This window comes from Crinia signifera, chromosome 6 (assembly GCF_055691185.1).
Source record: "Crinia signifera chromosome 6, ASM5569118v1, whole genome shotgun sequence".
NCBI lineage: Eukaryota > Metazoa > Chordata > Amphibia > Anura > Myobatrachidae > Crinia > Crinia signifera.
Window position 1 is genome coordinate 166,933,067 of NC_139222.1, and position 14,285 is coordinate 166,947,351.

General features: G+C 43.3%; 1 protein-coding gene across 3 annotated transcripts in view; it reads left to right on the forward strand.

Annotated features, from left to right (window-relative positions):
* The window catches only part of UNC13D (unc-13 homolog D), a 62,281-nt gene that overhangs the window by 41,085 nt on the left and 6,911 nt on the right, over positions 1 to 14,285 (forward strand). For all 3 annotated transcript variants that reach the window (XM_083147969.1, XM_083147970.1, XM_083147968.1), the window contains 13 exons: positions 395 to 485; positions 1,038 to 1,094; positions 2,071 to 2,168; positions 3,093 to 3,144; positions 3,239 to 3,369; positions 4,071 to 4,191; positions 5,499 to 5,642; positions 9,214 to 9,309; positions 9,508 to 9,714; positions 10,862 to 10,930; positions 11,039 to 11,118; positions 11,500 to 11,605; positions 13,120 to 13,191. In XM_083147969.1, the coding sequence (XP_083004095.1) occupies positions 395 to 485; positions 1,038 to 1,094; positions 2,071 to 2,168; positions 3,093 to 3,144; positions 3,239 to 3,369; positions 4,071 to 4,191; positions 5,499 to 5,642; positions 9,214 to 9,309; positions 9,508 to 9,714; positions 10,862 to 10,930; positions 11,039 to 11,118; positions 11,500 to 11,605; positions 13,120 to 13,191 (1,324 nt within the window). The remainder of the gene's footprint in view (positions 1 to 394; positions 486 to 1,037; positions 1,095 to 2,070; positions 2,169 to 3,092; positions 3,145 to 3,238; positions 3,370 to 4,070; positions 4,192 to 5,498; positions 5,643 to 9,213; positions 9,310 to 9,507; positions 9,715 to 10,861; positions 10,931 to 11,038; positions 11,119 to 11,499; positions 11,606 to 13,119; positions 13,192 to 14,285) is intronic.

Below are 14,285 nucleotides of genomic sequence, written 5' to 3' on the forward strand. Positions count from 1 at the left end.
TTAGCTATGACACACATCTGGCCTTATGGGATTGGTGAGGAAACCAGGTGCACTGGAATATTCACCTCTTGTTTTCTTCCCTTATTTCAGCATGGGTTCCATGTACTATGTTTTTTGTGAGTAAATTATACCTCTTTTAAAAGCATTATTATTGGTCTTTAATGTAACATTTAAAGGTTTGCACATAAAACACAAGTTTGTATGGACTGAGAAGTGCTGGGCAGACAACCCAGGCTTACTATAATGAATTGCTTATCAGATGTGCATGACAAATGTTGCTCCATACTCTCTTCCATTGTAGAATAGTGAGGGGTGAATCTCCAAGCAATTTGCCTTCCCCTATTTTCTGTACATTATCCCTATCTCACCATGCTACCTCTCCTTCCACGTGCAGGGTGCTGATACAAATGTGTAAGACCAAGGCTTTCAGAGAGTTGTGCCCTGCCACGCCCACCTTACAGGACAGAGTGATCGAGGCCATCAAGGTAACAATAAGGAGATTCCTCCTTCTAACTGGGCCATAATTTATAGTAAAAGTAATATTCATATAGGAGGATAGAATGACAGGGATAGCGGTTGTTTGTTTCATAATTTTGCAGCATTTTTTATAACAGAATCTTGCATCATTAGTTTCGGTACTTCCTCATCTTTGAGGCCACAGATTTTCACTATCTATTACCTTTAGTAAAGTTGTGGTGAGCGGAGCAAGACTTCGAGTACAAAGCATGGTGAGGGAACGATGATGCTATTCTGAAAGCAGCTACCATAACTGGCATAAGCTGTGGCCGCAAAGATGAGGAAGTACCTTAGTTTATTACATATGCTTTCCAGCCCAGAAAGTGATGGTTATGTAAGAATACAGTCATACTACACTTATTTGTCTTCTGAAGGGATTTGTGTTGGGAGAAGTGCTCTTTATGGTGTAGGGCAAAAGAGGGTAGAAGCAAACTTTCCTAGGCTGCAAAGAAGGAAAATCCATCCGTGATTGTAGCAAAGATTTACATAGACCTGTATCTTTCCCTTCTGCCTCTCTGCAGACAGGAACCCATGAGTGGTTTGATCTGAAGAGACAGCATCTACAACCAATGATACAGGTAACATTTTCTTTGTTTTGTGAATGTTATTTCTTTGTAGATTTGCCATGTTTGCAAGAACTATACAGTAACAGTAGCCTGAGCCATATCACAGTATGGGGCTTTTACATAAGTTTCCCTTTACTCTGCGTAGGACGGACATGTACTGTATAACACAGTGTTTCATGGTTTTACTTGATGAGTATTTTCCCCGCTCTTTCTGTCTTTCCCAGTGGTTGATCATTCATCCTTCCCTTCTATCTGCCATGATTCATTTTGTTTTGTATGTTTGATCCCACAAAAGAAGATCCTACACCTTTGTCTCCTGTTCTCATCCCAACCGTAACTTAAATCTGTAATATCTCTCTCTCTCTCTCGCTCTCTCTCTTTATCACAATTCTGACCAAAACTCTTTCTCAAACTGCCGTCCCATGTCTCAGCTTTGATGCCCCTCCAAGCTACTTCAGTCAGGACCCACTTCAGTCAGGATTTTATTCTCAACACTCCACAGAGACAGCACTGACTAAAGTAGTGAATGATCTGGTCATTATAAGAAGGCCATTATTACACACTTCTTATAATTATAGATCTCTCTGCTGCATTTGACACTGGTGACCACTGTCTTTTCATACAAACACTACAATAACTAGGTCTTCAGGACACAGCGGTTCTCGTTCTACCTATCTAATAGCTCTTTCAGTGTTCACATGTCTCTAAACCCGCCTCCTTATCAGTTGGAGTACCACAAGGCTCAGTCTTAGGTCCTCTGTTTTTTAAACCTATATCACATCTCTTGGCAAACTAATCAGCTCTTTTGGACCTATGCTCCCAAGATTTGCCACCATCTGTATTGGTCTGTGTCACTGATTGCCTTTCTGCCATTTTATTTTATCACTGCTGTTTTCAGTTATATAAGTGCAACATAATTTGCTGTGCTGTATAAGAAACTGTTAATAAATGATACATTTCAATGTCACTGTATTCCTAATTTCTTCAGGGCTATGAGGAAAATCTGAAGTCTTTGCTAAGCCTGATGACAGATGTCATAACTGACCTGCAGAGCTGTTACAAGAATGTGAACAAGTGTTTTATCAAGTAAGGAAAGTAAGAAAGTCCAGTTTTGTATTCCACACTTCTGGTATGGTAACGGAACCCTATTCTTCCATTTATAGTAACATTTAATACATTTAATTGTTATTATCGAATATTTGTTAATCCTATTCTTGTTTTCCTTTCTATTAGTTCCAGTAGCATCCAACTGAGACATTCTTTATTTTTTACATCAGTACCTGGTGTTTTCATTAAATAAAGTTCTGAAATTGTATCCATTATTGTAAACTTATGAGAAGGGCCCTCTTACCTCTATGTCGTTATTAAATTACCCAGTATTGTTTTATTATTGTTTGTTCTGAATTGCAAAGGAACATGCAGGCACTATATAAGTAGTAATAATAATAATAATAGTGTTTATGAAGTCCAGTCAAGTTAGTGCCTGCAATATTAGTAGCAGGGAACATCTTGCATTAGCTTAGTAAATTATAGATACAAGTAAGGTGCATATATAATTTTTACATGTCTAGTGTCCGTGTGTCACCGAAACACTGGCATCTGTTGGCAGAAAGTGATTATAGCCCCCCCCCCCCCCCCCCCCGCGTGATGTTTTTTTTTTTAATGCACAATTTGAACAAGACATCCAGCTAACTTTGTAAACCTAGATTATAATCTATGAAAGCATCTCTGTAGTGCAACATGCGCGTACTTATATGTAATTTCCAGTGAATTTATCTGATTACCATTTTTGTGGTCATGATCGACTATTTTCTCCTGTAAGGCTAAACAGGAAATAGGTGTGTTCTTGCTTCATCTTGGTGAACTTGTAAATGATTGGATTTCATGGTCCTATGTATTTTTCCAGCCTTACCACATGCATGATATATGTCTAGGCCTTTCTGGTTTTAGATTCACTTGTTCTGTACCTCATATCTCAATTTCTAATTAATCCTGTTTGTGCCTCTTCAGCACTATCAAGGTGGATATTTTCAGCCTTGCCTTCCAAGAACTGGAGGAGTTGGTAAGTGTTACAATCCTGGAGATATTGTGCTCTCACCAAAGATCATTATTTCATTTTTGTCTGTGACCTGGAACTTTTTTTTACCCTATGTCAGGTCTCTCAGCAGTTGGGTAGTCAGCTTCCACCTTCTAACCACAGCTGTCGTCGCCAGCTCTCTGAGCTCCTCTACCAACTCTATCTCACTCTGCGTGAGCTCCACAAACTCCACAACCTCTTACCATCAAGGTAACCATTCAATGTCTGCTGTTACTGTGATGACTAGTGCAGTATTAAGGCATTGTTTGCTGCTTTAGCTGAGATCTGATAGACTTTCTAGAACATTAATATAAAATGCAACTTGCTTATGACATGCATGCAGTGGTGTATTAACCACTGTGTTTCTGCCACACTAGGGGAGAATTATTTGAACATAGAGTTTCACCTTTTTCTGCTAACATTCAAGAGCATACAGTAGTCAGGGCCGGCTCTACCACTAGGCAGCTTTAGGCAGCTGCCTAGGGCGCCGGGATCTGGGGGGGGGGGGGGGGGGCGCGCCACCAAGTATAAAAATCAAAAAATCAAGGCTGTCTATGAGGATCCTTGTTGTACTTAATGCAGGTGGTAGCTGTGGAAGTACTAAGACCTCTATACTTTCCCTTGAGTCATACTTCCTACATTGCTGCCCCCTCCCCCTTGTACTCTGTTGTGGGTGGCAAAGGGGAGGGTGCAGAGGACCTCCAGGGAAAGCAGGGGACTTGGCCACCTTCCCAGGGGGGAGAGGGAGGGGGAATTGGAGGACCACATGATTTAAAAAAAAATTGGGAGGGGGGGGTTGAAGTTTTGCCTAGGGTGCTGAGAAGCCTTACACCGGCCCTGACAGTAGTTTATGTGATGCTGAGTGCTATAATCCCAGAGATCTCACCAAAAGTATCTTCTTCTTCCCTTAGGGTTGATCCCCTTCCGTTGTCTGATTTCCACCGCTGGTTTGCCGACTCATTACCCAGTTGGTTGCAAAAAGCGTATACAACTGCTCTAGAGAGAGTCCAAAGAGCTGTTCAGATCGATCTGGTCAGGAAATAACTTATAAATGTAGATTTATATATATGTCATATGATTAGAGCGGTCTGCTACTCCTGAAGATGTATATTGTATGACTAGGACTGTCTGCTACTCCCGGTGGTTTAGATCATAGGACTAAAGCTCTCTGCTACTCCAGGAAGTGTAGATCATATGACTAGGGCTGTCTGCTACTCCTGGTGGTTTAGATCATATGACTAAAGCTCTCTGCTACTCCAGGAGGGGTACATTGTATGACTAGGGCTATGACTAGTGTTGTCTGCTACTCTCGGAACTGGGGGGAGGGGCACTAAACTGCACACCCTGGACATATGAGGTGCTCCCTGCTGAGACCTTTAGTGCAGCAAGCAGGAGGAGGAGTTTGCAGGTGCACACTAAATATAAATGCTAGACCTTTTAATATCATTGCTATATTGCATTTCTGAGGTTATTAGCATAATGATGGCCATTATTACCGGCCCTGTACATTTCATGACTATGGCTGTCCACTAATCCTGAAGGTGTATATTGTATAACTAGTGTTTTTACTGTATTAGCTGTACATACTAAGCAGGGTTTCTGATGTGATGGGTAAAGAAATATTTTGTCTATGGGCTTCTTTCCACATCAGTGCTGTCTGAGGGAACAGAACAGATCAGTACAGCTCAATGCGATAACGTTTATCAAACATCTTCAAACTGCAAGATTAATCAACTGGATTATACCGTACACATGATACCAGTAGGGAGCCAACTACATAATATTTTACTTAAAGGCTATGTCAGATTATGCATAAAATAGAGGAGGCAGGTAGCCATTAATTAGCAGCCATGGCATCACTCAGGTACGCATCTGACATTTTTCTGTACCCAGAAGTTTAGCAGGTGGGTGAAATATCCCAACTTCTTCCAGTCTCTATTTACATAGATGTCAGAAGGTGTTTGATCCTCCTGTGCGGGGTGCCATGAGTTGGTTAAGTGGGTAGCTGCAATGTTACAGGACAGATGAGGAACCAGTTCCTCATCACTCTTAAGGGGTGGAATGTAACCCATCATGTTGTGTCCTTACAGACCCCAAGAAAGAGATGTAGTGGAAAGATAAAAATGAGACACTTTAGCAAAAAGTCAGTTTATGGTAGCTGTGCTACATGTGTATAAATACAGAAGGAACAGATTCTTACAGAAAAACATATACTGCAAATTAATGGATGATATTAGGTTTACATAGAGGCAAGATGATAAACAAAAAAGCATGTAGTTCCGCTAGTGACCCTGATAAGGAGTTGGGTACCAACCAGTGTGGTGATTTTTTCTCCCCAGTTGGTACCACTGTCAGAGTTACAGAAGCACAGTGCTTCCACCGTGGATCTGTCTACATGCTTCACGCAAATTGGACGCACATGGCAGCAACTGGACTGGCCTGACCCAGAGGAGGCATTTATGATTATGGTGAAATTCACTGAGGTGAGAAGTGTTATCATTGTTACAACCAGGGTTTTCCATTCATAGATTTGCCTAGTTCTACTAACACTGCAATAATAAGAGAGAGACTAAAATGGAATGTAAGCTTCTTCTATAATTACATACAGCATAAGAATCCAGACCCTCCAACATGACCTCTATCACCAAGAACACCATTATCTGCTCTTGGTTATACCTTTTAATCAATGACTGCAGTCACCTGCATTACATACACCATTCTCTTCAATAAATTAGTTCAACACAGGTGACTACAATCATAAATTAAGTTGGGGGGGTCAGTATTTTGTTACCGTGGATAGGAACATGTTAGAGTAGCTGAGATTCCTCAGCTGCCATTAAAAGTTGTGAAGCTTATGGTTCTGTAAATTAGAAGTTATGCATGTACTGTTCCTAACACTCCACAGAGACAGCACTGACTAAAGTAGTGAAAGATCTGGTAACTGCTAAGTCTAAAGGCCAGTAATAACTTGTTATTCTTCTAGATCTCTCTGCTGCTTTTGACACTGTTGAACATTCTTTTCTCATAGAAACACTACAATCTCTAGGTCTTTTAGGACACAGCCCTTTCTTGGTTCTCATCCTACCTATTAATTGCTCTTTCAGTGTTAGTTTATCTGATTTCACTTCCTCTTCTCTACTTCTATCAGTTGGAGTTCCTCAAGGCTCAGTCTTTTCTTAATATATACCCCATATCTTGACAAACCAATCAGCTATTTTGGATTTCAGTAACATCTGTATGCAGGTTATACGCAAATCTATCTATTGTCATGAGCCACTACTGTGGCTCATTATTTTTAGTTAGTGTTTTTCTCAGTCAGGTCCCTGTTAATCAATTTCATCTTTTGACTGTCTCTGAAGGATCTCCAGTATCTTGCCCAACAATAAGACCTGGTTGCACCGCAGTAGGGGCAAACTTAATTTGCCCCTTCAAATGTGGCGATTAATGGTGAAGTCTTAGCATCTGCAGGTACTGGCTATCCATTGGGACAAATCAACAGAGGCAGTGTAGAGTTCACTGTGGCCATCCTAAACAGCGGTCACAGCTGTGGGGTAACACTCAAAAACCATAACACCTATCTTCCCCAGATCTATCTCCATCTATACTGGTCCGTGTCACTGAATGTCTTTCTGCCGTTTCATCATGGATGTCATCTAGCTACAGTACCTCAAACTGAATATTTCAAAAATAGAATTAATTATATTTTCACCAACCAATAGTACTTACCAACCTGATATCACTATCACTGTTGAGAACATGGCAATCAATCCTACACCACAAGCCTGTTGCCTAGGCCTTGACTCTGAACATGTTACATGCATCTAAAAAACATATCTAAAAATTGCCCATACCTTACACAAGACACTGCTGAAACTCTAAAATATCCATCTAATCATCATATCCCTCATTGATTATTGATATAATCTCCTTACTGGTCTTCATCAATACAGACTCACACCACTGCAATCCATCATGAATGCAGCTGCGAGGCTGATCTTCTTTGCTAGACGTTTATCATCTGCAAAACTGCTGTGTCAGGCCCTCCATTGGCTACCTGTATTTTACCATATTCAATATAAATTACTTTTACTTACACACAAGGTCATAAAACAAACTACACCAACCTACATCTCTTCTCTTAAAATATCTCCCAACTAGTTATCTTCGCTCTTCACAAGATCTACTTCTCTCATCCACGCGCATTACCTGCTCCCATTCATGATTGCAGGACTTTCTTTGGGCTGCACCCACTTTGTGCACAATAAAACTCTCCTCTAGTCTCCAAACTTTCAAGCATTCCCTGAAAACTCACCTCTTCCGGCAAGCTTATCAGATTACAGAGCCGCCCACATATCCTTCATAAACCTTTCCTATCCAATTACTATAAATCCCCACTGTACAGCACAAACAGGCTCACATATTTTCTCTCTCACCTTTTTCATCCTCCTAGGGTCAACACATGATTCAGCCCACCAAGAACCTTTGCAATCTATTGAATTATTATGCAATAGATAACACCTATCCTTGTATATCAATGCCTATTTCCCTATGGCATAGCCCTCCTACCAATTTGAACTGTCTGTAACTACCCAGTTTGTTTTATCCCTATGTCCAATTCTAAAGTGCAATGGAACTTGCTGATAATAAATACATATTATTTATGCTGACATGCTAATGTGCTTGACATTAAGGGGGCAACATGAACTGTTGGGCCAAGTTTGAGAACCACTGATTTAGATTAGTTGCAAGATTTATTGCCTCCAGAAGTGAGTAAGATATAATTAACTCAAAATTTAGGAGGATATAATTAACTCAGAAGTGAGGAGGAAATAAGTAACTTGGTTCTTTGCTGCATACTAATACTATTGAGATTTTTAGAGGTATTAAAAGCTGGTCATTGACTGCTTACATACTGTATATAAGTGTTCACTTCAGGCTGTTCCTAAGCACCCCATGTGACACTGGTACATAGTTGCCTACCCTCCTGCATTCTGCAGGAGTCTCCCTGAATTAGCAGCAATCTCCCTCTCTCCCTCATTAGTCTAGCAATCTCCCTCATTGCACCTAGCCCACATTACACTGTTACATTTTTTGGGAAAAAATGAATGAGAGATAGATACATTTACAATGAATCATCAGCATTATTTCCCAGCACTTTACCAAGTATAGTAGCTCTTACTAGCTGCTTTGGGGCTCATCTATATTTGGATATAAGTAATTTTAATTTACACACCCACGCTTCTAGGTGCCACGTTCACAATCTTTTCCACAATTTGTCCATATATGAAAGTAGCCACGCCCTTTGGGTGGAGCATGACACGCCCCTCGATGGGGCGCTGTGCAAAATTCTGCTACCAACCATAATCTCCCTGAAACTACTTTTCAAAAGTAGGCAAGTATGCACTGGTATGGTATTCCATAGTAAATTATCCATAGGGAGACACACACACATTCAGGAACACTTGTTTATGCTGTTTGTACAAGCCTTTAAATGTATGCTGTCCTGATCTAATTTGAAATTATAACCTATAGATTACAAATTTGATTTCTCAAGGAAGGAGAAATGGTTTACTGGGGGGGGGGGGGGGGAGATAAGCCTTAAGGTGCGTACACACAGGGGAGATATATTGCTCAGCAATATATTTCTCAGTCTCTCGTTTTCATCAGCGACCAGAGATGGTCGCTGATGAAAAGAAACCTCAGCCGGCGGTGCCGCAGAGGTAATCAGCTGGCGATTATAATGGGTCTGAAATCGGGAGCGCGCACCCGGCGATAAATCACCGGGGCACACTCCCATCACTGGCAAAATGGTCGCCAGCGATATCAGCCCATATCGCTGCCGTGTGTACATGGCTTTAGTGCTAGGCCTAAGTATGTTTCACTTTACTCTAATGGCACTAGCCAATACCAATTCTCCCCCCCCCCCAAAAAAAAATACCATTCTTACCATTCTCCCACCTGTCTGCAGGGTGGTATCCCTAATACTGATACTATAACTTTTTTTTTTGTACTTACATTTCTTACACTGAAAAAGTATCCACATGTTCCCTCTAGGATATGTGCCGCATTGCCGTCATGTACTGCTCAATGATTAAACAAAGAGCTGAGCAATTGTCAGATAAAGGGAATCCTGCACAGGCTGCAAACAAGGTACTGACCATTAGTGGCCTATGTATACATTGTATAATCTATGTGTTAAATGCATGTATGTTCTGTACTAGTTTTCAGCATTGAGGACATTCCGCTTGGGCCACAATTATCTGTATAGTACACATTTTGACCAATATTTATGATGATTTTAGAGTTATTTATGTGGTTGATAGGTTGATTCCTTATTTATTTCCTCAGTTATGCCTAGTGGTAAATAATATAGAGCAGCTTCGGTTGGTGGTGCGGTCGCTGCCTGATAAGATGGACTGGGCATCTCTAGAGCGCAGAACATGTGATGCCATAAGCTCTGAGCAGTTTGAGCACACACTCTATGACCAGCTGAGGAGTGCTGTCGCATGCCTGGACCGTGAGATCAGAGGAGTGGTGCAAGCACTTGCTCAAAAAGTAAGTTCCACTCTCTGTTAACTGGCCCAGGTTTCTGTGCTCTGTCTTATTTATATATCTACATCAGTGCCAAATGAGAACCCCCTATGTTTCTCTACGCCCTACCCAGGGCCGGCACTACCCACTCAGCAGCTCCTGCAAAGCAGGGAGGCGCCATGCTGAAAAGGCGCAGTCTCCCTCCCTGCTCTGCTAAAGCTGCCTTAGCCCTCACTGTCACTGCCTCCTGCACGCCGCCCACAGGCGAGGGGCAGTATAAAGAGCTTCTCCCTGCACCGCGAGTGTACACAGCCTGCACGCCGCCCGCAGTGCCTGTCTGACAGCAGGTGGCAGTATGGAGAGGCTGAGCAGCTCCCTGCACCGCGCACACACTGTCCTCCTCCTGCGACCTGCCCCCTCTTCCTCACGGACACTTGCACTGAGGCATGTAGCGCTGTCTGTGAATGCCTAGATGACATGTCATGTCCGGATTCGCCCCTGTTCATCATTTGATTGACAGCTGACAGGCGCAGGTAGCAATGGGTAGCATTGCTCCCTGCGCCTGTCAGCTGTCAATCAAATGATGAACAGGCAGCAGTGCCGCCTCCCCTTCCTTCCCTCTTCTTAGTGTGCTGTGCCAGTGCCACTGCCAGTCCTCAACACTCCGACCCCCTCTATCTCCTCTCCTCTTCTTCCATCTCCTACTTCTCTCCCCTCCTTTCCCCCTCAGTCACGAGTGCTGCACATACTTTTTGTACTGCTTTAGGATCGCACCGCACACACATTGCATGCATTCTGTGCGATGTGATCTAGCCCAAAACGTCTGCGGTTCTCTCAACGTGTATGGGCACCTTTAGTGCCTGCAACATTTTGCGGACACAGCACTGAGATGGTGTATGCATACATGTACATGCACCCGAGATCCTCCATAGGATCGCATGTTGCATACGCTCCCACAATCGGGCTGCAGTTTGTTGCAATGGCAATGTGAAAGGGCGCAAAATTTATGGTTTGCAGGAGGGCGCCGGACACCCTAGCACCGGCCCTGGCCCTACCTCCATTTAGTTATTACATAAAAAATAAAAACACACTAAAAAACCTCTTGGAGCCTGAGTTACACAATGGATGATCATGCTGTGCTCTGCCCTCACTTTATTTTGCCTTTCTACAGTTGGATGCTGGTATTGCTAAACACCTCCATTCCATAGCCAACACCAGTGACTCCCGCAATCCCAATGATGTGAGTATGTCCAAGTCTCACACCTACAGTAGCTCTTATTGATCCATGTTTTATTAATTAGAGATCCTTATCTAGAAGTGTGATTATTCTATCTTTATCCCATTCTAGATCATCATCCCAATGATGAAGTTCTTGGAATCTGAGTTACAGTACATGAACCAGAACCTAGTGCAGGAAAACTTTAACTGGTAAGCAACCAAACTCAGGGTCACCCCAAACTATCTGCCCCCTCATGATACACCCAAGGCCAAGGGCGTAACTACCATAGGTGCAAGGGGTGCAGCTGCTATGGGGCCCAGAGCTGAAGGGGGCCCATCTTTACTGTCTAACTAATATGTTTTAGATGCATTTATCACCATCAGTTGCTAAATTGCGAGCCCTTACAAACTTTTGCTATGGGGCCTAGGAATATCTAGGTACGCCTCTGCCCAAGGCTGTACATTTTCTAGATCTGTCTGCCCCCATTTATATTTCTCATTATCTTAGCTTGTTCATTTCACTGAATGTCCATGTTACCTTTACGTCTGTACACACAGCACATTTCTTTTATGCTTTTGTTCTTGTCACAGCCTCCTGTCCTTGTTGTGGTCTCACATCCTTACAGTCATCGCCAACCTGTCTGGCCAGATCATTGCCTCCCCCCGCTACTACCAGAGGCTGCATGCTGCACTTAAGGTAATACTCCTAGGGCAGTATTCAATGAGGCTGATTCGCCATGTTCTATGGCGAATGTGTGCTATTTTCATGCTCTAAGGTAAATCTTTTTACTAAAAAAGTGAATCACCTTAGAGCATGAAGCGTGAATTACCTTAGAGCACTGTTCGACGACGGCGAACAGTGAATGATTGACAATTCACCGTATGATAGTCTCCACAATTCTCTGTGGTTTTTCAATGTGATTCGCCGTGAGTGTATTCAATGATCAGATGGCGAATTGCTTTCTAAGTGATTTTCACCGTGTAGCAATCTCCATCGTTTTATGGTGAACTGGAATGTGATCTTTTAAAATAAAGGTTTTTTTTTTTTAATTTGGTGTAAAAAAATCAGTAATTTTATTATGAGAAGGGGCATGCTATTTTTATTCATGTGCTTACAGCACATGAATATATATTTAATAAAAAAAATATATATATTTTTACACATACCAGCTAGCAGGGGACCGAGAGCCACTCATTAGATTTTCATATATTCACTGCTCCCGATCATTACATATGCACGATCGGGAGCAGTGCAAGCGGCTCCCTACCTGCGTCCCCTGCTAGCTCTCCTGGGCAGCAGCTTGTGCTACCTGGGTTCCGGGGAGCCCTCCTATCCCCCCACATACATTTTTGGGCAGGCAGGGAGGCTTCCATCTCCATGAATGCCGCCGTCCCCCGGCTACCTGCGGCAGACGGTTAAGAATTGCCGTCAGGGGCAGCGAGCCCCTGCGGCATTGACTACTGTGACAGCGAGGGCTGGCAGCAAAGGCTCCAACCCTCCGGAACACGGCGACTGTGCAGCATGTCTATTTTTCTATTGCCATTAGAGACTAATGGCACAAATCTATCTAAAAGTATTACATTTCAATGATATATTCCTGATGATATTGCAGACTGCATACAGAGAGGAATTACTTCTCCAGAGGCAAAGCATTGCTTTATACTAGTTCAATAGCAAACACATGTCGGGGGTGATTCTACAGCGATCCGACGGGGCCGAATTCAGGTTCCAATGGTTGGAAGTATGCTAATGCGCGTATTTGCGGATGTGTAGACCCCGGCACTAAATGGCTCAGGCGAGTTACACACTCGCTGGGCCGTTTGTTGCGGGGAGGGAGGGCTGGGGGCAGCCATGGGCGGAAACGGAGCTGGACCATGTCGACGCCCATCACTTTATGGGCGTCGACATGAAAACACAGACGTCACAGGATGTCAGCGCCCGGCCCCTCTTCATCCGACACCCAAGAAAATAAAAGTCAGTTTCGACTTTTATTTTGAAGGCAGGAGAAACCATTCAATAGTGGCCACATGTGAGGGGATGTGCTAGCGAACACATCCCCTTGCAGGGTACCAAGGGGATTTGGTGATGGGTTGGGGGGCAGGCATTCAACAGGCGGCATTTCAGTGTAGTTTTCTTCTCAAAGTCATTATGATGTGTTCCAACTAAAGCTAACTAAAAAGAACTCAAAAACGTTCTTCTTGTCCACTCAGAACCTGGAGTTATGTTTTCATGCAGAGGGCTGTGGGCTGTCATTGGACTCTCTCCACACTGCCACATTCATTGTAAGTATTATTTACAGATCTCTTAGTTGGTGCACATGTGTGTTCATTACCGGCTGAGGACTGGAGTTGGGAAATAGTCAGAGCATTGTCCCCTCAATTCATTCTATTATATGGCTCTCATCTTTGCTGCTGTTTAACCACTTTTTGGGAGCAATTAAATGCCCAAGATGTGCTGTTCCAGGACAACACATTGCAGCCATCAACATCGGAGGCTCCAGTGGCGTAAGTTCATACGAGTCGCCCGGAGGCGGTATAGATAGTGGAGGCCCCCCCCCCCCCCCCACAATATATATATATATATATATATATATATATACATACACACACACACATATATAGTTTATATGGACTACACAGAGCTCGGGGAATATAATAATGCATTTAGTCCATAATATTACACTATATTTACAAAAAATATAGTATTCTCAATATAGCTACATATATATAGGGTTAGTGGCATGTGGTGTAGTGCATATCTTTACAGTAGCTATTTTATTAGTAACCTACAACTTATCCCAAGCAGCTAATGACTTGAAAACATAATTTGTAGCATAAAATACATTGGAATGTTTTCAGCAAATAGAGATTGTCAAACTGACGGAGGTCTGCAAGACTTTCTCTGACCTTCTCCACTCGAACGGCTGGGTCAGTTCCCCCATCAATCTCCCCTCTCCTGTCTTCCAGCAGCTACAGTGTCAGTGCGGATCTGACAGCAGGAGGGATCCACTGCTGCTTCTGATACTGTGGTCTCCTCTCCTGCCTGCCCTGCACTCGTAGCCTGGAGATCACCGCTTGCTGCCTCTGATGCTGTGGTCTCCTCTCCTGCCTGCCCTGCACTCGTGGGCGGGAGATCGCCGCTTGCTGCCTCTGCTGTGCAGCTATGCTGCCTGCGGTGCGTAGGACTCGCAGACATGGCTGAGGATTCCAGGGGATTAAGTGGGCAGCGGGACACATACTGGCTTGACGGAAGGCGCAGAATGCGGGAGCATTGGCAAGTATGGGTCAGTGGCTGGGGTGTCTTGCTTGTGCCTGCAGCTGCTCTCTGTGCCCCCCTGATGGCTAACGCCCGGCGGCAAATGTCTCCATTGCCTCCG